This window comes from Bactrocera latifrons, unplaced genomic scaffold (genome assembly GCF_001853355.1).
Source record: "Bactrocera latifrons isolate USDA-ARS-PBARC rearing strain unplaced genomic scaffold, ASM185335v1 scaffold_374, whole genome shotgun sequence".
Taxonomy (NCBI): Eukaryota; Metazoa; Arthropoda; class Insecta; order Diptera; family Tephritidae; genus Bactrocera; species Bactrocera latifrons.
Genome location: NW_017537017.1, coordinates 37,442 through 61,528, shown reverse-complemented (window position 1 = coordinate 61,528; position 24,087 = coordinate 37,442). Strand labels below are relative to the sequence as shown.

The 24,087-nt window shown below is 41.7% G+C and overlaps 3 protein-coding genes across 3 annotated transcripts; 1 reads left to right on the top strand and 2 right to left on the bottom strand.

Annotated features, from left to right (window-relative positions):
- Positions 1–8,033: 8,033 nt before the first annotated feature.
- Positions 8,034–10,143, bottom strand: LOC108972062. The gene is made up of 3 exons (XM_018938525.1): positions 9,562–10,143; positions 8,987–9,499; positions 8,034–8,930 (listed from the first exon to the last, which is right to left on the bottom strand). The coding sequence occupies exons 1-3, from the start codon at positions 10,009–10,011 to the stop codon at positions 8,250–8,252; spliced, it is 1,644 nt and encodes a 547-aa protein (XP_018794070.1). The 5' UTR covers positions 10,012–10,143; the 3' UTR covers positions 8,034–8,249.
- A 2,688-nt stretch (positions 10,144–12,831) lies between these two features.
- Positions 12,832–19,441, top strand: LOC108972065 (eIF-2-alpha kinase GCN2). The gene is made up of 14 exons (XM_018938528.1): positions 12,832–12,897; positions 12,962–13,146; positions 13,205–13,710; positions 13,790–14,420; positions 14,482–14,803; positions 15,263–15,448; positions 15,510–15,637; positions 15,706–15,891; positions 15,953–16,161; positions 16,224–16,516; positions 16,581–17,624; positions 17,680–18,519; positions 18,632–18,801; positions 18,873–19,441. Exons 1-14 carry the CDS (start codon positions 12,832–12,834, stop codon positions 18,997–18,999), a joined length of 4,893 nt encoding a protein of 1,630 aa, XP_018794073.1. The 3' UTR covers positions 19,000–19,441.
- On the bottom strand, positions 19,205–22,447 carry LOC108972066 (polyribonucleotide nucleotidyltransferase 1, mitochondrial). The gene is made up of 8 exons (XM_018938529.1): positions 22,423–22,447; positions 22,058–22,355; positions 21,571–21,990; positions 20,967–21,510; positions 20,784–20,911; positions 20,180–20,725; positions 19,763–20,120; positions 19,205–19,702 (listed from the first exon to the last, which is right to left on the bottom strand). Exons 2-8 carry the CDS (start codon positions 22,186–22,188, stop codon positions 19,538–19,540), a joined length of 2,292 nt encoding a protein of 763 aa, XP_018794074.1. The 5' UTR covers positions 22,189–22,355; positions 22,423–22,447; the 3' UTR covers positions 19,205–19,537.
- Between the last annotated feature and the right edge of the window lie 1,640 nt (positions 22,448–24,087).

The following is a 24,087-nucleotide window of genomic DNA, read 5'->3' as shown; positions in this document are numbered from 1 at the left end:
TTTAATAATATATAAAAAATCCATTAAAATCTATCTTTCACAAAGTCAAAATAAATATTGAGGTAATACTCATATATTTTGTAACAATTTGTGACTGCCAGCATTAAAATAACAGCAACAATAAAATGCAGCTAAAACTCCAAACTAAATGCCAGCAGAAGTTTCCTTGAGGCAATTAAAATTTTTGAGAAATATTTTTGTGTTTACATACATACTTACGCATGTATATATTAAAATATATATGAAACATATCTACCATAGAAAATTTTGTAGCAAATCGTTGTAACAACAACAAAGTTTAAAATTAAAGCAGCACTACTAAATACCTGAGCGCTCCAATAAAAAAAATTGAAATCCTCTTAGAGTCTTAAATTAATGTTTTCCATTTGCTATAACTGTTCTTTGTTCAGTGTTCCGTTGGTTGTTTCTGTGACTCAGTTAAAAAAAATAAAATAATAAAAACATAATACAAGGTCTAAACTGTTTGAATTATTGCATAACCAGCAGAAAGTATATTAATAAATATAAATAATATGAAAAAAACTGAAAATTTTAAAAATTATTTATAAGTGACACTATGTATGTAACTAAGTGAATATATAACTGTATATGTTTGTATGATATTGAAATACTAGCAAATGCTAAAAATGTAGTGGAAAAATTATTGACAATAATATTATTATCATTACGATTACATAATGCATATTTATGTATGTTTTTTATGTATACAAATTACTCACTATTTAGTCATTGCGTCATTGCATTTTTGGAATTTAATAAAGTGCTGCATACACTGTGAGAAGAGGAATGCGAACAATTAACTTGCTAAACTGATTTTAGGCACACACATTTACATACATCTAATTGTACACATATACATAAATACATATATACATATATTTATTGTATATTAAATAATACTGCATTGTATTTATAGCTGTTAGAATTCAATTAAACGTAAATTTTTTTGCAGTGTAAAATAGAAAATGTAAAAAAATGTGCACAAATTAATTTCATTCGCTTACAGCCAGGTGTAATGGAATTGATTTGCCCAATACTAATTACCAATGAGAGAAAAATAAATACAATAAACACACATACATGCCAGAAAAACAATGAAGAACACAGCGAAATTTAGTGTTTTTTATTTTTTCACAAAAATAGAACTCAACAAAAAGGTCTAATGGCTTGAGTAATACTCATGACCATATGCACTAGCAGGCTTAACAATTCACCAAATAATTCATTAGAACAAGAAAACCCGTTAACTTCTGCTGCACTGATACTATACTGCTATAATACCCTTCACAGGTGAATTTTTATATCATAAAAGTGTCTAACAAGGTCTTTATTCTGATTTTGGTCGGTCAGACGCGACGGACTCACAAAGAGCGACCAGGAAGGATTTGTGCACCGTGTCAGGTGCGACTGCGTTCAAGTTTTTTGACTGATATACATACATCGAGGCGCACTGGGAGTCTCTATAAATCTCGACATCGACTTCTCTGCTGCCTAGATGGATCGGGTGATGAGAGCTTGCTGTGCCGAGGTGTTAGTCGCGATGTCTATCAGTAACCAGCCCCTTCGCGTGCTGGTCAAGGAGTGAGCATTGGGCGTGAGGTTAGTAGTCTGCGTTGAGTGCTGGTCCGTCCCAGTTTTCCGGGACCGGTAAAGCGAAGGACCGGCCTCAGAGAACTGGGCTAGATACATAGCCACCGAGGGTATACCCTTGTTTACATCGAGCCTGGCGTCAAAGTAAATGCGACATATTCTGGGGGCTGCTTTGAAGTCGTGGGCAATCAAACATTTCCGTCGCAAATAATGGACGTTTCAACAAGACTCAGCACCAAAGATGGCTGAAAAGCAACGCTCCGAACTTCATTACGACCACTACGAATGGCTCTCGAATTCACCAGATGCGAATCCAATGGATTATTCTCTCTGGGCCATTTTGGAGAGCAAGGTCCGAAGTAAAAAATACACCAGTCTCGAGATGCTGAAAAAAGACATTGTCCGTAAGTGGGACATTCGGGCAGCTTGCGATTCGTTTTTTGACCGCATCAAGGCCTTAACTATGGCAAAATTGGTCCTTATGATTTTATGATTATTTTCACACAATTTGTACTTTAAAATAAATAAAAATAAATTTCCAAACCGAATTTATGGCTTTTTTAATTTGTGTCGTGTGCCGGACTATAATGGGCAACGACACTGGAAACCCATATGATCCAAATAACATTAAAGTGTCTCAGGGACAGACTAGCAAGGGGCATCAATAAAGGAAATAGATCTCTTTAAGCGGAACTCTCGACCTACTACTCTCTCTACTAAAGATCTCTTATAAAGTTGCTCAGTGCAGGAAAACCAACACGAGCAAGATACTGTTGTTGTAACCGCACAAAACATTCTTGAAGTAATTTCGAGGCATAGTACCGAAGTTTTAGTCTTTGGCCGGATAAAAATTCGGGTGCGTTCCAGTTACTTAGATCCGACTGTCGTAAGAACGGGGAACAAGACCGTCGCCACCAGCGTTGCAAGACTGCTCAAGGTGAAAACAGAAAACTACGCGGCGGCCACAAGATTGAGCTTGGGGACGAAATCAAGACGTTAAGAGAAATGATGCGCTCACCACAGTGTCCATTCAACAATTATCTTAGGGACCTCGTTGGCAACATAACGAAGAACAAAGAAGACGCAATATATTAAACATATCCGAAGCAAGTGCAATATCGCCTAAAAGATCTGGCGAGGAAAAACAGGCGATTTCTCCAAAAAATAACGGGGTAAAAGATTAGTTAACCTCCTTTAACAAAGAAAACACAAAGAAAAATAAGATGGCTGGACACATACAAGCATCGATATAAGCTTAATGCGGTATTCACTACGCCAACCGGCGACATGACATATCCATGCGATATCCTAAGGGATGTTGAAAAAGAAGATGTCCTGCGAAACTGGGTAAAAGCGTAACCCGCATCAGAAATACAGGAAAAGGTGAAATTTTGATAGAGCAAAAGCGCACAAATGGAAATATTTACGGACTACACAAGCTATAAAGCCAAAGTGCTAGGATATCAAGCTGAAATTAAAGTAATATCGCATGAAACAACAGCGGAAATCTGAGATCTCGCTGAAAAAACAGGTGAAGAAGGAGATTTTGATAAAACCTCAATCAAAGGCATTAGGACGTCAACACCCAAACAGCTATACTAAGTCTTCCCGCCTTACATGCTAGGCTACTTATTGAGTCCAAAAAAATTAAAATAGGATGGGTGGTATGTAGAATCAGGGAGAAGCAGAACCTCAAACATTTATTCCGGTGTTTGGAACATGACCACGGGGCGAGAACCCGCAGAAACTCAGACGATAGAAGTCAGTGCTGTCTCAAATGTTGTGAGAAGGACACTCCGCAAAGACTTGCAACAAGGAAATGTCCTGCAGTGCATGTGAAAACAGGGAAAGGAGAACTCTGATCATCAGATAGGTAGTGAGAAATATGCTTTCTACCAAAAAGCGTGAAAAAGAGCCCAAATATGAGAGTTTTGCAGCTAAACCTCAATCACTGCGAAGCAGCTCAGGACCTGCATACAGTATTTGAGCAGAAAATCGACGTGGCAATAGTCAGTGAGCAATATAAAAACATAAGTACAGCAGTGTGAACCTCCGACTTAACGGGCAAATCGGCCGTTTGTGTCTATGGAGAAACGTGTTCCAGGAAAAGCCACTAACAGAACAAGCATACTCACGCGGAATACCTTTATGTGTAGAATACCAGGCACATACAGAAACCCGCATACGGGTGGAATGAGACTATTGTAGCTCTGAGAAGCGAATGCCACAAAGCGAGGCGGCAGTGTCAAAAGGGATGAAAAACGCCAAACTTCATGGGAATCCTAAACGAGCGTAAAGTCTGAAGCCGTAAACGCATAGCTAGTCACGGTTGAAGAAACTATGGAAGCAGCAGAGATTCGTAAGCACTAAAGGCATCAAGGAATAAGGCCCCAAAACTTGCTATTAAACAGAAATCCGCCATAACATTCGCAATTCTTACGAATTAAGGGAGGTCGCAAGCAAGGCAATTGAAAACAGGTGGTTCTATAAATAATTGGGTGTTGAAATACTTGGGTGTGATTATTGTCGCAAAGCTAAATTATCGGACCTGAGAAAGCCTGTAAAAGAGCAGTAAAGGTGACAAAGCCTTCATGGCCTACATAGGCGGACCTAGTCAGAGTAGACGCGCTCTCCCGGCAAAAGTTAGCCAGTCAGTACTAGTGGATGTCGCATCTATATGGAGAACTGCATTGCAGCACAAAACATATGCGAAAACGGTGAAAGTAATAGTTCGGAAAAGCGCAATCAAGGTAGCGGACTTTTCAGGTATCATGCCTCCAGACATTATGGCGATGGAGCTCAAAAGAATTTATTACAAAACAAAAAGCACTGAAAGACGATTTAATAAACAAGAGATAAAGCAAGAAAGACAAACTAGCTTAATGTGTGGCAGAAACGGTGAGACGAAGCAAAAAAAGGTAGATGGACACACACGCTAATCAAAAACGTGCAAACACGGGTAGAAAGAAACCACGATGAAACTGACTATGACTTGACCTATTCCTGACTATTCATGGCTGCTTCAGAGATTTTTTACACAAATATGAAGAAGGAGTTAGGGTTTAGTACGTAGTAGTGGATCTCCATAAAATTAGTTGTTGCTTTTCGTAACTTTTGGACTAACGGAGTCTCTCAATTCGGTCTTTGCCTTGAAATCAAATTGAACATGACCCATGAAACTTAACTTGATAATTTTATCAAGTTCGTAAAGACAGTTCATATGAAGATATTACTGTAAATCAGTACTTTTACACTTCAACGCGAATCCTCACAGATCGCAAATGTACTACAAGAAATAGTACAAAACAAAAAGGGACGTTATGTAGAAGGATTCCTTAGAAACCACAAGTGTATTTTTTGCTCTAGTAATTTAAAATCAACACATCCAAACTTGAATTGTATTGTTCCATTTGATTTATTGCATTTTTTATGTTGCTCTCTTCAGCTTCGTATTTTTTTCTTGATACAGCATTATTCGGTATTTAATTATTACGCACAGCCAGTATTTCATCTTTGATGGCGTCCGCCAATTGTGTCTTACACAACTTCAATTTCAAGACCTTATATTTAGCGGCGTTATCGTTGAGTTCCTTTGCCTTTCGACGCAAAAAGGGTACCAAACTGTTTTTGTATTCGCAAAACTCCAGTTCACGTAACAGGTTCTCCAGCGAGACCTGCGCCAACTTGTACCGATTGAAGTAGTATTGCATGCTGGACTGTGGCTGCTTATGCTCGCCCAGCAACTCATTGCGTCCCGTTTGATTTGACTTTTGGCAAACGTTATGACACAATTGTGCCACGCCCTCGGCGTACTTACAATCATAATACTGCTGCAAAGCCTTATAAATACGCTCGAAGCTCTTCTCGAAACGTTCGGTCCAAGCATATAGTTTGCGCTGAAGGGCTGAACGCATCTGTGGCGATTTCTTTGCTTCCGCTGGGTTGTTCGGCACGCTACCGCCTCTCAAACGATCACCGATCTCACTCGAATCGTTATGTGTGCTTGTTAGCTTCTTATGCTCCTCCTTCATACCCATGTAGGCGCTGTGCGCCAACTTCAGCGTATCGCCAGTAATCTGGCCTTTATCCAGCGAAACGTCGAAGAGTATCCACCAAGGTTCACCGCCACCGAAATGCGCGCTAATACAGTCATTGATCAGCACGTTTCGCTCATCGGTGACACCACGTTTCAAGGGGCCTCGCTTCATTGGCGTTGATGGAGTGCGCAGTAGACGACACAGACTACGCTTCGAATTCACATCCAATTTATGCAGATACAAATGCATTATAACTAAGTCGACCTTATGGATTACATAGCGTTGATCTTCGAACTCATACTTGATCTCGATTATCTCATGCCATTGACCCACACCGAAGAGACGACGATACTGTGAGTCCAGCCACTTGAACAGTTGATGCGTAGTGCTGAAACTCATGTCGCTTCGCAACAAATGAAAGAAGTGGCCGGTGATTGGATGCTGGCGCAGATCGTAGTACCGTAGCTGGATATTGGTGAGTTTACACTGCATCAGCTGTAGGCGTCGCTCGACATTACGCACCACAAGTTGATGTAGAAAGCAGAGCGAACAGAGACGCTTATTGCAGAAACGTTGTAGACAACAGTTTTTACGGTTCTCCAGTAGTTGTTGTGTCAACGCGAACATTTCGTTGCGCGTGCGCGGATCCGTGCCATTACCGACGAAATCGAAGTGTACCCGTCTAGTGCTGGGCGAATCCTCGCTCTGTGAATTTTCTGACGATTTTTTTGGCTGTTCATCAGGTCGAGCGCTCTGACCAAGCAGGTCGCTGCTCATCATTTTGCGTAAGTTATGCGCTGTTTGTAAATGCTTCTGAGGGAATTTCGGCGTTATGCTGCCGTCGAGCCATTCTACAGACGTCTTTCCATCCATGGAGATTTTTTGCAAGTTTTAACACAAAATTGCGATCATAAAAACTATTGATTTTAATGAATTCTGCGTGGTTTTTCTTTTATTTCTAGAATTTTGATTGCCAAAATGTTTTATTGTTGTTTCAAAAAAACAAAAAATTTATTGTCTTTTTTCTGCACAGTTTAAATTTTATTTGGTTTTGAGAAACACAAAAACTGTCAATTTTTTAAGTTTATCTAGGTTCTGTTTATCGATTTTTTAAATATTTTTAAAATACAGGCGCATACGAATGAATTAAAAATTAAAAAAAAAAAAAATACTGGAAGAATTTATTTACTCTCTTTAAAACCTATAGACACTCCAATTTCTGCTAGAGAGCTCTCACACTCAGAGGTGAGATCATCTTCAGTTCACTCTCTCGTCATTTAGAATGAAAATCCTATTCACTCCGACTTGATGTGGCAGTCTGAGCCACACAAACGGATCCGATTTAATTTTGTGGGGTGTTCTATTCGTATATTATGTCTGCTAAAGCAAACGTAGCTATAGATGACTTCTGACAATAGGGTCTACGGTGAGACCACTTCAGAGCAGTGTTTGACGACGTTCCATATGCTATACAAAGGAGATTCTGCGGCGTTTAGTAACCTTTGACGTAACATTGGATTGTATACTAAAGTTCAAAGAAGAGTCGAAAAAGTGGATTTTACCACGAATCGAATATATTATGTCTGCTAAAGCAAACGTAGCTATGGATGACTTCTGACAATAGGGCCTACGATGAGACCACTTCAGAGCAGTGTTTGACTATCCAAAGGAGAATCTGCGGCGTTTAGTAACCTTTGACGTAACATTGGATTGTGTACTAAAGTTCAAAGAATAGTCAAAAAAGTGGATTTTACCACGAATCGCCTTCGAAAAAAGCGGATACTGACCTATCCGTCGGTTAAAGAATAGCGGGCATTTTCTCGAATTTTCAAGCTGGGATCTACATGAATTGTCTGAAGAAGGGCATAATGATGAGACGGCTCAACTATGTCGAAGTGCTCTTTTAGCATGAGATTGCTCAGGCGCACATCTCGTCGGTCCCCAGGGCGAAGCTATTCGAAATTTGAGTCGAATGAGGAGGTTGTTGCTGGCAAGAGGCCCCCTTTGCAAACCTTCAATAAACTTATTTTTAAGACAGAAGAAGTCGTAGGCATCGCCTATTTCCAATTTTCATTTCTTTTTTGTAGACTTCAGATCGCTCTCACGTGTAATAAGAGCAAAGTAGGAAAATATTCATCTCTGGAAGTTAATTGTTGAAGAAAATTCTCCAAGTTAGTTAATGAGTTAGTTTGCCTTCATGGCAAGGACGGGTCTTAACAGTTGAAGCTATACGAACGAAGTAAGGAATTGACATAAACGAAATTCCATGCCGACAGGCTATGTGGAGGGTCGATATGCTTCTTTATTTAAAAGCTCGTACTTCCGTGTGCCTTTTAGTGCCAACACTCATTTAAACTTGCAAGACTGTCTTCAGATTTTGCAATTTTTTTATTTTTACTTTTCAAACTTCTACTCATCACAGGCCAACCATAGATTTCATTTTCTTACAATAAGATATCATATTTTAACCGTACTTTGATAATATCTGTGCTCACTCCTTACCTTAGGTGAGAGCACAGAAAGTTATTGCCAAAATACAGTTACATTTGGTGCCTCACAAATTGCAGAGTACCGTTACGACAGTTAAATCTACTCCGTATACTATGCGTTGCCCGAAATGGTAGCCTTGAAGGATGGATATTTTATAAACTCAATATTTGTGCCAGTTTTGGTCAGCAGATTTCTTTCTCCTTTAATCGTTTCGATTAGCGAGTTCTGGCATATCTCTAGATGGCGCAATTTGCAACACGTAGCATAATCTTTGATCTCCTTCTTCTTGGCATCGAGATAGACACGCAAGATCGCGCTATCCGACGAATTCTCGATCTCTCTAGCTAAACGTATGAACTCTCTTATGATCATGAGGTAATTCTTTTCGAGCTTATCTACTGACTCTGAGCGTCCAGCTTCACGACCCATGCAACAATTACTGTTCAATGGACGGAGCGAGCTAAAGCTTAACATATGCTTGAGTTCGAGACAAATTTTTTGTATATTTTCACGATATTTATACTCGTACAAACTGTGGATGTGTTTAAGCACCGCCGGCACCAGCTGATCCATTTTCGTGTACCAGGTATTTAGATTATAGGTCTGATTATTCTTGTTCATTAATCTGTTGGATATCGAGCGGGACGAATTAGCTGCAATAAATGTTGGAGTATTTTGTGCCATACTTAATGTGGACGAGGCCAGTTGCGAATTAACAGTCAACTGTGAACTGCTCGAGACGTGTAAGAAGGAGAGCAAACTGTTTAAATCGAAATCGTCCGGCGCTTTGACCTGCAAATTGGATCGTTAAAATATAAATAAAAAGTAAACTACTGGGGTTCACTTACATCTGAAGAGTCTTTCGCATTGATACCGGCATACGCAGAGCTGGCTAAATTCAGTTGGTCATCAATGATTATACCACGACCTTTCGCTATCGGCACATGGAAGACGAACCAGGTAAACCAGTTGTCTTTTGGTCCCAATATTTCGCGCAGGCAATCGGTTAGCATAATACTCTTTCGACCACGCTTCGCGCTATGTATATTCTCGAAACAATTACGAAGACAAGTCTTCGTATCGCTATCCATGTGACAGAGAAAGACATGCATAACCGAAAGACGCACGGTATGGATGCGTGTCTGTGTGTCGCTGAAAGTGAACTCCACGTCCATGTTTTCAGTGCCTTGACCCTTGGCGAAGAGCTGTAGGTAACGGGTTTGCAGCCAACGTAATAATTCCAAGGTATTACTAAATACATTCTGCGGACGTGAATGGCGTTTATTCTTCGTGGTGGAACGTGGTTGGCTGGCGCAGAGGAAATTGACGACATCATACTTGCGTAAATCAAAATATTCGACCTGTGACAGAGTTGTGTAAGGTCATCACTTTCGTAATAAATATAGCAACTACCTCGACTCACCTTGATCTTCAGTAATCTGGCCTGCATTGCCATGATGCGCTTGTCCACCTCGGAGACGAGCAAATTGCATAAAAACGATATTTGGCATTCGCGTAGCGGAAAGAATTGCAGCAAGCAGCAGTTGGATTTATTTAGAAACAGTTCGTCCATGAGCATTGCATATTCGGCGCGTACGAATGAGTTTCGTGTTGTGCCCACACAATCGAAACGCAGCGGCTGTGTGTGCGCATGCGTTGCCCATTTGGCGTAAGTGGCTGACTTGAAGCTTTTGAGAGCGGGCGACGGTATGGACATGGAGAGATCCAAAACGTTGCGGAACTCTTCCGGATCGCCTCCGCGTACATCCTCATCCACTACTACGACAACGCGCTGTCTACGGGACATCTTCCTTCCTTTTTCGTTTCCTTTAATTCTCTCTTCGTGTTCCTTTAAAGGGACTTCGATGTTCATGCGCTGCAACGGTCCTCTGATTGGTTTTAAATTGGCTGCACGAGCGAAAATTGTACTTAATTTAGCGCGAAAAATTGTTTGGTTAAAATTTTAAAGACTAAAAAGCAATTTAAATTTTTTTTTTATATAAGTTTAAAGAATTTCCGAAAATATTTTTCAGTTAGAAGAATTTTTGAAGTGTTTTCTAAAATTGTATGAAACAAAATGAAAATAAAAATGAAAGAGTGTTTTCCTTCTATTTTTAAAGTTATTCACAGTGAATTCTATCTGAGGCACCGATGAAAACGATTATCTTATACTCTGGAGGAGTCATTGGCCAAAGATGGGGTCTCGCACCGAAAGTGATCCTCGGGGTCTAAGACACCATAGTCAAGCCCATTATGTTCTATGGAGTCTTTATGTGTTGGAGGGCTCTAGTAGAGACCATACTTGCAAAGGAACTCGAAACGGGGGGCGCTCACCAGCATGTGTGGTGCACTAAAGCACTTAAGGCCGTCTTGCACATCGTGCCGGTACACATTGTCGGAAGGTGTGTGGCTGAAAGTCTTTATCAGACTCCGAGGATCAGGTTTCCTACCGAATACGTGTCTAAACACTCGTATTCCTCACACACTTTAACTTCATACCGGATCATTTGGATCATGGAGTCACCAAACCGAACTCTGTCGGCTCCATCTCTGGCCATATACCGACAAGGGAGGTATGGGTGGTAAGAAGCCGTTGGAGGAGAGGGGAAGTGAGCTTTTTACGTATGGGTCACAGCTTGGGAGGAAGGTTACTGAAGGGGTTTTCTGTCAGAAGCTCTTTATCAACTCTAGCTTTAGACTTACAGTATTTTCCAAGCCGAACTTGCAGCCACTAAGTTCGCAATAGATTTACAGCTCCGGAGTTCAGCCTCCTTCAGGGAACTAGAAATCATTAACAGTGCGTTCAGCGTTGGTCAAGGAGTGCCTAATATTGATATCTTCAGCATCGAGTGTCTTTGTGATAAGACTGGTATGGGTGACAGACCACAGCGGAATCGCAGCGCGGATAACAAGGAAGACACCGTAAACCCGCCATCAGTGGAATGGGAGCGGGTCGGTGCTCCCGTATCCTCTTGTGTTTTGCTGCTAGATAGCTGGGCTTCGCGGGAGCTTGGCCAACGTTGCGCCACCATCGGTGCATGTGCTGTCGCAAAAGACTTTTTTTCCAAGATCGATCGCAAGAGATCAAGTGATATCTTCGCCCTCAGTAAGTCTAGCCTTTGCCTTGTAGTAAGGCTGGGAATCCTACCGGACGCCGCCTGCCGAAGTTGTATGGACGAAGATGAGGTGGAAACAACTCAACACTTCCTTCTTGACGTAGGAATCCATGTGCGATCTTTTCATTCACCAATCTAACCTAACCTAAACTAACATATAAGTGACAGGTACGGCTCATAAAATTCAAATCGGTCCAAATTCCCGTAATAAAATTCAGGGTTCTGGAACCCAAACCTTAACCTTGAATAAAAGTTCCTTTACACGACCAACGGAGTTAAGTTAATCGATAGACTATAATGGAAACATAACGAAGGTTACACCAATGGCAGCAAATAACGGTAAAATATCCAGATATCGAGATCGATTCCAAGCTAAGCTGGAAAATGGATATTGAGAAACAAATGTAGTTAAGTGTAAGAATGCCGTTGTCATTAGACCAATTCTTGCATATGGCGCACTGGTTTGGAGACTAGGATGAAGGTAGCAACATTTTCTGCTATAAGAATAAGGAGTTAAGGACATAGCGATATTCTGAACCAGATCAGAACGAATTCAAATGGACTATATATTACTCCTAATGTTGGCTTCCACAAGTGACTTCCAGGTGGGAATAGACATGCATGGAGAAGAGGTAGGCGGTGAAGTTCCTGGAAACAGCTGGACCGATAGACTTAAAATTCTGAAACGATCTGCTTAGATATCTTTGGAACGTAATGAATGAGGGAAAACGATTTGCAACAACAATTTCAAGTCTCTCAGCCACTCTGAGGTGTAAATTTTTTTGGAAAGCTGTTATATTGTAAGATATCAATTAGGATTAGTCTTTCGATCGCTACCCTAATACATCTTTTATAATATTTTGGATTTGAGATAATTTCAAGCAAGGAAATCTCCAAACGCTTTTAAAACGAATCGCAAGTGGATGTAACCCCTTGAGCTAGTTCAAAATACTTACTGCTTATTTTCTGCTGTGGAGTCTTCGAAAATAAAAGTTTAAATTTTTTATAAGATCAAGGGATCTATTATTAAGTACTCTAAACTTCGCAAGTAACTAACTACAAAATTGCACGAGATAATTTAAGTCGATTAATTATTGTTTTCGAAGAGTTAGGAAATGACAAAAATGTCATCGCTAACAATTTATCGCTCGCTGGTGCGATATACAACCATAGCTAACTATCGATAAGCGCAACCGGCAAATTGGCAAAATTCAATCGGTGTGATAGGGACTAGCATGCAACAACTGATAGAGCGTCAAGTAAACAAAACAATTCCTATTAGGAACTGAAGATGCGCAATCAACGATAAATTATTTTAGCGATAATAAACCACCAGCTGTTTCATCACTGGATTTTTCGGGAGGGAATTGTAGGCAATACGTAAAAGCTGAGTTTTGGGAAACCGAAGTAAAATAAAAGAGCGCTTTAAATAAACGAGGTTTACTAATTACACTAAATCAAGACAAGTGATGTGCAGAACGAGGGGTACACAAAAAACTGCAGCAACAGTTTATAAAGTGGACGAAGTGACATTTTTTACACAAAAACCCTGAATATAAGCGATAAAACGTCACGGCATGGCGACACCGGTGGTGAAGGAGTCATTTCGTGAACGTCAAATACACGAATTAGAAGTGATTAAGGTGCCCAAATTACAACTAAAACAATAGCACTTTAATTAATTTATTTGAAAATATGAAATTGTAGGCAATTTTCGCTAACGATGTGGAGGTGTTACGTCCCAGCTGTGACACAGATACGCCAGCGGCGCAATGGAAACCAACCGAAATACGTATATCGCTTACGCCATTGCGCGATTCCTCAAATGGACACACGGAAGCATACGCGCGCACTAAATTACACATCATATGCCCATCGAAATATCCAAAAATGTAAGTACTTATTTGTTGCAAATAAAATGCCGGTTTAACAGTTATTTACATTAAACAGCGCGCCCAAAATACTAATAGAAGAATCGAAAGGACTCTCAGATCAGCTGGTAGAGGAATTATTACAAAAATTACAACAGCAATCAGAGCAGCTGCGTGGTGAAGTTATGATATATGAGCTGGCGCAAACTGTACAATCTTTTCTACTTAAATATAATAAGCCACCGCGCGGTTCCTTCTATGACGAAATGTTACAGGAAAATCAAAAGCGTGAAAAAGAACGACTTGACAAACAGAAGCGTAAGGAAAATTTAGAGCGACAAACATTGATCGAGGAGGTTGAGCGCCGTAAAGAAATGTTTAAAAGTGAAGCGAAAAGGCGTAGTGGTGAAACACGTCGCAGCATGAGCGAATCAAATTATCACGCCAGCTCATCGGAGAGTTCCGAGAATTCATCGCCATACTATCGCAGTCATTGTTACCCCAACAAATGTTTGGAACATCGTAACAGCGAAAAGCTTTACTTTCATAGAGTGGGGCGGCAAGTACAAAGAGGTTGTTGTTTAGGTGAGTTAAACATATGCATAAATATTTGTAATTTGATGTATGAAATCATCAATCATCAATGCTTTCGCTACAATTGAAGGTCACTCACAGAAAGGCTGTGTTGCGTACACGGGCATAGATTTGGACAGTGGTCAACTACTCTATGTGACAGAATGGACAATTAAGTATTCACAATTAGAACAAAAATGTGGTAATGGCGGACATTGCTATTGGCTGGCAACAGAACCGAAATGTGGCGGTAATCATCGGGTCGATGACGTTATCGCCTCCATTGAAAAACAAGTAACGACACTATCACAATTACACCATAAAAATCTCATACAGTACGAGTGTGTGTTGTGCATAAAACGTAAGGAAGGACTGATTGTGTATCTGGTACAAGATTTTTTGCTCGGCACTAGTTTGTTAAACATATCCTCCAGCCTGGGTTGGTGCATTGAAGGCGTGCGCATGGTTGCGCGTGGTGTGCTCGACGCGCTGGTTTTCCTACACAACAAAGGCGTCTCCCACAGTCACCTCATGGATAGCACAGTATTTATGGACAACACGGGCACCTTGCGTTGCACCGACTTCTCTTTGGTGCCTAACTTGTTAGAGCTTGTGGGCGGCCTAGGCCAGCGTTCGGTGCAGGGTGATCTGCCCGCATTTGGAGCGCTCATCGAGAGTTTAATGTCAACACATACGTACGAGATGCGTGATTTCATCGACAAGTAAGCTAAACCTAACCTCATTTTAATTCCTTTATTACATATTAAATTCAACTATTTTCAGATGCAACTCGGATCGCACGCTCTCGGCTTCTGAGCTACTGGACCATCCTTTTCTACATTCATCGCTGCTCAGCCATGACGATAAAGCTAATGCACAACTCGCGCTTGCTTTGGCACAGAAAATGCCACGGCGCATATCTGGCGGAACGCCTGGCGTTGCGCTGCAAAATGCTAAACCGCAGGATCATCTTCAGCGCCAGCCACAACATCTGCCTGCTACGCTGTCCGTTATGCCGGTAATGCCCGTGAGCCAATCCAGACTGCGCAATGAGTTCGAAGTGCTCACATATTTGGGTAAGGGCGCTTTTGGTGATGTGCTGAAGGTGAGCTTCTGGTAATAAAAATCATTAAAAAAATAACGTTTGCACCAAATTTATAATACCCTTGAACATTGTGCCTTCGCTTTAATCAATAATTCGTGCTAAACTTAGTGAATATACTAAGTGTTCAAATATAAAATTTTTCCATACAAGAACTTGATCGGTTTTTTTGTATCGGCGCGTTTGTATGTCATCTATATTCCACCTCCATTGAAAAAATACTTTGAAATTGTTGTTGTAGCGAGAATAAACATTCGTAAATTAATTTCGAGGAATGGTGGCAAGTTGGCGTGCCTGTTCCGGTTACTTAGACCCAAGTGTCTGTCTGTCTGACTGGGAACGGAGGTTTCTGACATTAAACTTGGTGGCAAACTTAACATATCCTGTTCAGGATACAAAAAAGGAAACACAAGAGATATACGATTGATAATTTCTGTTATGAAACAAATATATAATTTTCAGGTGCGCAACATATTAGATAACCGTCAGTACGCGTTAAAACGTATACCACTGTCAGCGCGTAGTCGCCAGCTTTATAAGAAAATGACACGTGAGGTGGAATTGCTCTCCCGTTTGAATCACGAGAATGTTGTGCGCTATTTTAACAGTTGGATCGAGAGTGTTACTGAGGTGGATGAAGCGGAAATGGTGAGGAGACGTTTGCCTTAGTAGTGTTATACAACAACAACTAAAATTATATCAATTACAGGATAAACTATTGGGCGATGAAGTGTCAGGCAGCAACGACATCAGCTATAAACCAACAAAATCATCACAAATGGGTCTGGCAGTTAAAGTGGGCGATGAAAGCTCGTCGAGCATGTGGAGCGGTTGTGTGTAAGTACGAAATGTGCTCAAATATCGTAAATAAAGTTGTGTATTTACTTGATATTTTTTTCGTACAGACCGAATGCAGATGATTCCGACTCCGATGGCATTGAGTTTGTGGACTCAAATGGCGAAATTGTCAATTACGATGATGATGACGAAGAGGAGGAATCATCGCGGCAAGTCTCAAAGAGTGGCAACTCACCCAAATCCATGCAAGTGATGTACATACAAATGGAGTTCTGCGAGAAGTGCACGCTGAGGTGACTACTTTTCAATATAAAACATGCAGCAAAACTTTTAAAATTCACATATTTCTTATAGAACTGCCATAGATGATAACTTGTACGCGGACACAGAACGCCTATGGCGTCTATTTCGCGAAATAGCTGAGGGTCTATCACACATACACCAACAAGGCATTATACATCGTGATCTGAAGCCCGTCAATATATTTTTGGATACGCACGATCAGATAAAAATCGGTGATTTCGGTTTGGCGACAACCAGTTTTCTGGCGCTACAAAGCCAACGTATGTCTAAACACAAAGAAACAAAATAAATTAAGGGAACTAGGCAAATTTATACTTTTTAGATGAGCAAACAAATCAGCAATCCATGCAAGTTGCTTCCATAGAGGATGGCACCGGCACGGGCAAGGTGGGCACCACGCTTTATGTGGCGCCTGAGTTGACCGGCAACGCCTCGAAGTCCACCTACGGTCAGAAAGTCGACATGTATACCTTGGGCATAATACTTTTCGAAATGTCACAGCCGCCATTCGAGACCGGCATGGAGCGTGTGCAAACCATAGTCGCGCTGCGCACCGCCGCCATTGTCATACCAGATAATATGCTGAGCGATAACCGTTATGAGAAAACCGTTAAGGCAAGGCGTTTAGTTGATAAGTTGTGTACTATTTAATTTTATAATATTTAATGCTTGTTTACAGATACTACGCTGGCTGCTAAATCACGAACCGGCACAGCGCCCGACGGCCGAGGAGTTGCTCTCCTCAGATTTGGTGCCGCCCGCGCAACTTGAAGCAAACGAATTGCAAGAAATGCTACGTCATGCGCTGGCCAATCCACAGAGTAAAGCCTACAAGCATCTGGTGGCGCGCTGCCTACAACAGCAGAGCGACGAATTGCTCGAATACACCTATCATTTTGGCAGCTGTCGTAATATGAAATCTTGGAATGCGCCCATCTCATTGGATGGCTTTGTGTCGTTGAATCCCATTTTTGAATGTGTCAAGGCCAAGGTTGTTGGTTTGTTTCGCAAACATGGCGGCATCGAAGTCGACACACCGCTGCTCTCACCGCTGTCGAAGCGCACCAATCCGTGGAACAATCCCGTACGTCTGATGACACATTCCGGCTGTGTGGTGGTGTTGCCCAGCGACTTGCGTACGGAGTTCGCGCGCCACATAGCCATGAACGGTGTGAATATGATGCGCCGTTATTGCGTTGATCGCGTCTATCGCGAAGAGAAAGTATTCAATTTTCATCCGAAACAAAGTTACGAATGTGCCTTCGATATAATCACGCCATACGCCAGCAGTCCGATCGTGGATGCCGAACTGTTGGCGCTCGCCTTTGAGATTACGAATGAGATACCGCATCTGCGCGAAAAGAATATGCGCATACGCATGAATCACACACAGCTGTTGCGCGCCATACTGCTCTACTGTAATGTGCCGAAGTCGTCGTACACAGAGCTATTCGCGAATATAGCGGACTACATTGAGGGGCGGATTTCGAAATTTCAATTCCATTCGGGCGTCACTGTGATCATGGAGAAGTCGCGTTCCTCGGCTACGGCGCTAATCGAGCTGCTGCTCGCGAATTTCCTAATGAGCGGCACACGCAGCAGTGTCGACGATTCGTCACTGAAATCGCTGATACGTGGCAAGGGCGAAGCCGCGTCGCTGGCAAAGAGCGCGCTCAGGGAGTTGGAGACGGTTGTGAGCCTGGCGCATAGTCTGGGTGTAAGGGTGAGTATGCCATTGCATGAATATAATGGAGAGTAATTCCTTTTCTTCGTAATAGTGTCCAATACACATTTTCGCTGGCCTGCCCATCAGTTACGATCGCGCCAGTAGCGGTGGCGTAGTGTGGCAACTGATCGCCGATCTCAAGCCCAATCGCAGCGCGCATTCCTCCGTTCTGGCCGTGGGCGAGCGCTACGACACACTGCTGAATGAGTTCCAAAAGCAAGCGCAGGGTTTCAATCAGAACATACCCGGTCGTGTCATAAGCGGCGTGGGACTCTCATTCTGGTTGGACAAGCTGGTGGGCGCGCTAGATATGGACTACATGAAAGATTGCCGCGCCATCGATGTAGCGGTATGCGTGAATGGCACACGCGCGCCACTCAAATATGTCACGGACATTATGCGCCTGCTCTGGTCCGCCAATATACGCTGTTATGTGGTGGAGTCTGCCACCGGCGCTGGCGATGAAGCGCGAGATCTCGCCAAATTGGGCGCTATGCATATAATACTGGTGGCGGAGAATGGCGCTTTGCGCATTAGCTCGTGGGAGCGCGATCGCTTTCAGGAGCGCCATGTGACGCGCGCCGAGCTCGTCGACTTTATACACAAACTGCGCACCGAATTGGGCAATTCGAATGCTATCGACTATGTCAGTCAGTTATCGAATAGTAGCGCCAGTGGCAATGCCGGTTACAGCGGCGGTGGTGGTGGTGGTGGCAGCAGTGGTGGCGGTGGCGGCGGTAATTACGGACGTGGCGATTACAGTTTGGCCACATCTGCCTCGAACGCGAGCATAAAAAGCAGCTACAATCCCAGTCAGTGGCCCAATGTGCAGGTGGTGTTTGTGATGCACGACAAGCTGACGGCCAACCTGCGGCGACGCTACGAGAATCAGGTGCGCGACGTCAAACATTTTTGTAAATTTTCCAAAACTTTTTGAGTTTTTCAAAATTTTTCAACATTTTTGAATTTTTATTTAATTATATTAAAAAAAAAATCCTCAACAGGTAACGCAGCAGATGTCCGTCACGCTGTCGCAGTTCATGAAGAAGGAAAGCGTCATCGTGCTGGTGGCGGAGCTGCCGCCAGTCACCGTTAATGCCATAGTGGGCGCAATTAATCCGCGTGAAGCCGACAAAAAGGAGACTGAAGTTGAAATTAACAATGTGATAGAGCGGTAAAAGCACCGTTATACCCGTTATAGTCAATTTTCACAAATAATTCAATACCGTTTTGTTTTGTTCACAGGTTTCCTAAGTTCAAACGGTATATAACCGAAATAACAGATGAAATTATTGACTACCTAACTGGCGACAAAGCAACTATAGTTGCCCTGTACACCATATCGGATTCGTATTATCGCATTATCATTTGATTAACACTGACAACCAGGCCATCAGCGCCTACATTTGCACTCTCAGTGCATTGACCCGCCACTTCCTTGTTTGAAAAGAAAAAAATTTTAAAAGTGATTACTATCGCCACTTCCTTGCTTGAAAAAAGTGATTGCAATTTTGTTGAAGTGATTGCATTTAAATTGTCCAACATCTCCTCTATACAATGTGGTTCAAAATCTCAGATTTGCTTTGCTGAAGCATTTATTTAAAACAATCTCCTCGTAGTCTCTTAAGTGTGTTTCGTCAATTTGCCAACAATGTATTTCTACAAGCTTACCATCTATTTTATATTTTATTTAACTAATTTATGCTAATAATTTATGTTGTACATTTACTTAATCCGCTCAGTTGTGTCATATACATTCATACATATGTGTGGTCAATGTTTGTAATAAAGTTTATAACTTGCATTTTTTTAAATATGTATACTATATGTACAAAAGCTGTGTGTTTTCTCCAAGTGGCAGCATTAAACCGCGAACAGCGAACCAAAACAAAAGTGTTCGGCACCGTTCACTACGTCTCCTCCGTTGCCTTATTGTGACTGCGTGGTATGCTTGAGGCGGCGCCTTGCAGCACCTTGCGGGACAAACGCATGAAACCGGACACGGGATCGCGTCCGAAATACTTCACCTGTATCTCCTGGCCAACTTCCAGACCTAAGGCTGAGGGATGTGCAATCTGTAGACAAAACTACGTTTACAAACACAAAAGCAGCAGTGAAGTAAACATTATAGGTACCTTTCTTTGGTCAAGCTGTGAGTTGTGCAGCAGCGCTGGCGGCATGCTGGGGTATAGTATCACCATGACGCCCGTGTCGCGTATTTCTGTGATTTTCGCCGCATAAATGCCGCCGAACTCCAAGTCCGGTATGCGTTCCTTAACCAGCAGCGCATCAATATGCTCCCTTGCCTCGTCCATGGCCGCTTGTGAGGGCGCGAAAATGCTGTAGCTCGTCTCATCCTCTGGCGTGAGTGTTGCGCCCGTTTCGAGGTAGATACGTTTGAGATTGATGCCACCGGGTCCAATCAGTTGACCGCGCTGGTGTGGTTCGATGGTTATGCGTTCAGTCACAGGCCAACACTCCTTCGGGTACTTGCTGCAAGTGGTAGAAATTTAAACTCAAAATATGCAACAAAACCAAAACGCGCATTTTACCGATGCTCTCTTATCACTTCGCTCATAATATCGAGAATGCGCCCTTTGGCGTCAGTCGCCTTTTGCAATGCCTCCATTACAATTTTCAGCGGTATGCCGGGTATTTTCAAATCCGCCTGTATAGCGGTGAAGCCTTTGCGCGTGCCTGCCACCTTCATATCCATGTCGCCCATGTAGTCTTCAATGCCCAAAATGTCGGTTAAAATGCGATAATCGGCCATATGCTTAGTGTCGTTATTCTCGTATTTCGTAACCAAGCCAATGGCAACGCCGGCAGCTGGCGCAGTGACCGGCACACCAGCATCCATTAGCGCCATGGAACCGCCGCAAACCGATGCCATGGAACTGGAGCCGTTCGACTCCAACACTTCAGCGGTGAGACGTACCGTGAATGGATAATCGTGCGGCAAAGTGGGCACAAGTCCGCGCTCCGCCAGTGAGCCATGGCCGAGCTCACGACGCCCAATTGGACCGATGCGCCCAACTTCACCGGTAGCATAAGGTGGAAACTCGTAGTGCAACATGAAGTTCTTGGCCTTCAAACCGCTAAAATTATGAACACATTAAAATTGTGCTGAATTTCGATTATAGTTTATGGGTAAACCTGTCTAAAGCCGCCGCAGCATCTAGCTTCATGGCGCTTTCGTGCGAGTCTAAGGCAACAGTGCAAAATACTTGTGTCTGTCCGCGTTGGAACAGTGCCGAACCATGTAGCGGCTTGTAGAGGTCCACCTGTAAAAGAGTTGATTTGAGTTTGGCGTAACAATTACCGGTGCATCCCTCCTACCTGGCAACTAATATTTCTCAGGCTATCGTAGTCGCGTCCATCGCAGCGCTTGTTCTCTTCGAATATCAGATTTCGGAAAATGCTTTTACATGCTTTATTGAATTCTTCGCCTATTAGTGCTGGTTCAGTATCTGGATAGGAGGACCACACTTTGTCTATTACGTTTGTGCGCACTTCATTTACCGCGTTATCACGAGATATTTTGTCGTGTGTTGCATCCTGGAAGATCTCACGCAATCGCATTTCACTCATGCTCTTCACAGCCTCAGAAATTTCATTGTCTAATACAGGGACTGCTTCAACGGCACGTTTTTTTCTGCCGTATGCTTTTTGCAAACGTTCAATATCGCTGATGATAAGTTGCGCCTCTCTGGTGCCTTGCTTTATGGCTTTGAGCAAATCTTGCATTAACACAATGTTACCTTTGCCTTCAAGCATCACGACGAGATTTTGTTTCGTTGCGGACACCACCAAATCCAGTTGAGATGTGTGGAGTTCACGCCTTGTGGGATTGATTATAACTTCACCATCACAGAATCCCACACTAATGTATAATTATTATATAAGTTTAAAATTCTTCTGCAATGACCTACAATTTATTTACCGTACTGCTCCGATTGGTCCATTCCAAGGTATGTCACTGAGACTTAAGGCAACTGAAGCAGCATTGATGGCTAAGACATCAGGTGAATATACCGCATCCATTGACAGCATATTGCACACAAGTTGCGTTTCAGTACGAAAATCTGCAGGAAAAAGTGGGCGCAGGGAGCGATCTATGAGACGTGCGGAAAGTATCTCCTTCTCTGATGGACCCAATTCTCGGCGCATGAAATTCATTGGTATGCGTCCAGATGCAGCGCTTTTCAAGCGATAATCCACAACGAGCGGCATGAAACTTGTACCGGGAGCTTGTTTTGGTTTGGCTACCGCAGTTACCATAACGGCAGTGTCACCCATTTGACAAACAGCGGTGCCATTGGCGAAACGCGCAAATTTGCCTGAACTTATAGTCATATTACGCCTGTAAAAGGATTATTAAGCATATTCCATTAACTAAAACGTGTTTAAATTGTATCAGCTGGTTTTACCCATTTGAAAATTTTACTTCCACCGAAGGGCAGTCACTGGTGCCACTTTGTACGTAACGCACACCACTTGTAGTGCCATATCTCAGTTGTAATTTTAGAAGTTTCAGACATCTTTGTGGAAATACCAACATCCTTGCTAAAAAGCCGCGGCAGTAAAAGAATTTGAGCACATATATGTGCCTCACAGTTTAATGGAATCGAACAGCTGATTTTAGTTTTCAGTGGTAACGTGACTTTATCAACGGAGGGGTTCCGCGATAGAAATTTTATGTATATATAATAACGAAACAAAATATTCCTTTAATAAATAGAAGCATAACGTAAAATGTACTGTATATTTACATTTGAATATTAATGGTGGTTACCTTAACTTCGATTCCCTCCAAAATTTATTTCGTTATTGTTTTCAGTTGAGTTCAACGCTTTTCCAACACTACCAAAATAAAACAGATCTTCAGGGTTCGTGGACTTACTAAAGCTGTTGCGGCCGATTATTGATAAAATAATAAATCAGGAAAACATATTTTCTTTACTCCTTCTACTGAAGCATATATTCGAAACTATGTTTAATTTAATAAGAAATATTTGTTTGCATTTTCAAATATTTTTTTTTCAACAGCCGCTTCTACACACATCTCTGAACTATATCGACATTTAATCGATAAAAAGTACGAACGGAGTTAAAAAGGCAAATGTAAATATTTTGACGTTTGACAGCTTTTCATTTGACTCCCTTGCCTTTTCGGTTTCGCAGTTTTCAGTTTTTCGGTTATTCTGGTTATTCTTTAACGAGAAGCAGAAGTGATAGTGTCAATAGTGTCGTTTTCGGGTCTCGTGGAAATTCGTTGGGAAAATTTGCTTGAAAAATATGTGGTGATAAATGCACAAATAAATTTCGGTGTTATAATAAAAATCAATCGCTTCTATATCACAACACTTTCGCAACTGGTGCAGTAAATGTTGTGTAAAGTAGAATTGGAAATAAGTCTGTGTATGTGCGTATGTACGTGTTTTGTATTGGCGGAATAAAAAACATATTAAAGAAAAGGCTAAAAAGTTAATGCAAACGCAAAGTGGTAGTGAAAAAGCCTAGTGCATAAAAAAACGCCGACGTTAAAAACGAAGAAGAGTGGAAGCGAACAAGCAGAGAAAAGTTCAGTTTATTCTGTGTGTTGGCCAAAAGTAAAATTGCAACAGCACGACGACGACAGCGTTAGCATAAGCAGCAGCGGCGGCGGCGACAAGCCAAAAAGACGGTGTCAAAATTATGTGTGCGGCACAAATAATTTTTATTGAGGCCGACGCTATGAAATCGAAATGCTAAAATATCAATCAGTAGTTGTGAATTAAAAGCAAATAACAAATACGTGTACATACACTTGATGTGAATCATAAATGAAATTCATTGATTAGAGTGAATTTTATGCGAAGCATTGAGTTTCAACGACCCATTTCGCTATAAGGCTTATCGCGTTTGGAATTCAGCGCTTATTTCACTGTGTTCTCGTAAAATCGCAATTTGAACCGCTTCAGAAGCGTCAAGTGTTTGTTGCAGCCATTAAAATTGTTTGTTTAAAATTGCATTAGATTTTTGGCTATATGTGGTAGTTATTCCTTGTATAATATACCATATAATTTGCAAAAATTGTTAGAAAATCAGAGCGCTAGTAAGTGTGCAAAAAATTTAACTCACAACAATTGTAACCAGTGCATTACAGATTTCGAATTATTGTAAGCCGCTAAAGTGCTAAACACAATAAGAAGGTTTTAATGAAATAAATAATATTCTAAGTTGAAAGATGTACATTCATATTGGCATATAGTATGTGAAAAGTAGTAAATTATAAAAATTATATTTCAGTAAGCAATTTACGACAGTTTGAGCGCAAACTGATTAATTGTCCCCATTAATATCAATTGCATTTAATGAATTTATTAAAAATATATTAAAACTTGTCAATTCGAGTGCGATTTCTTGCTTTTAGTACTTTTTAAAGAGCGGTAAATTTCAAAAACCGGACATATTTCGT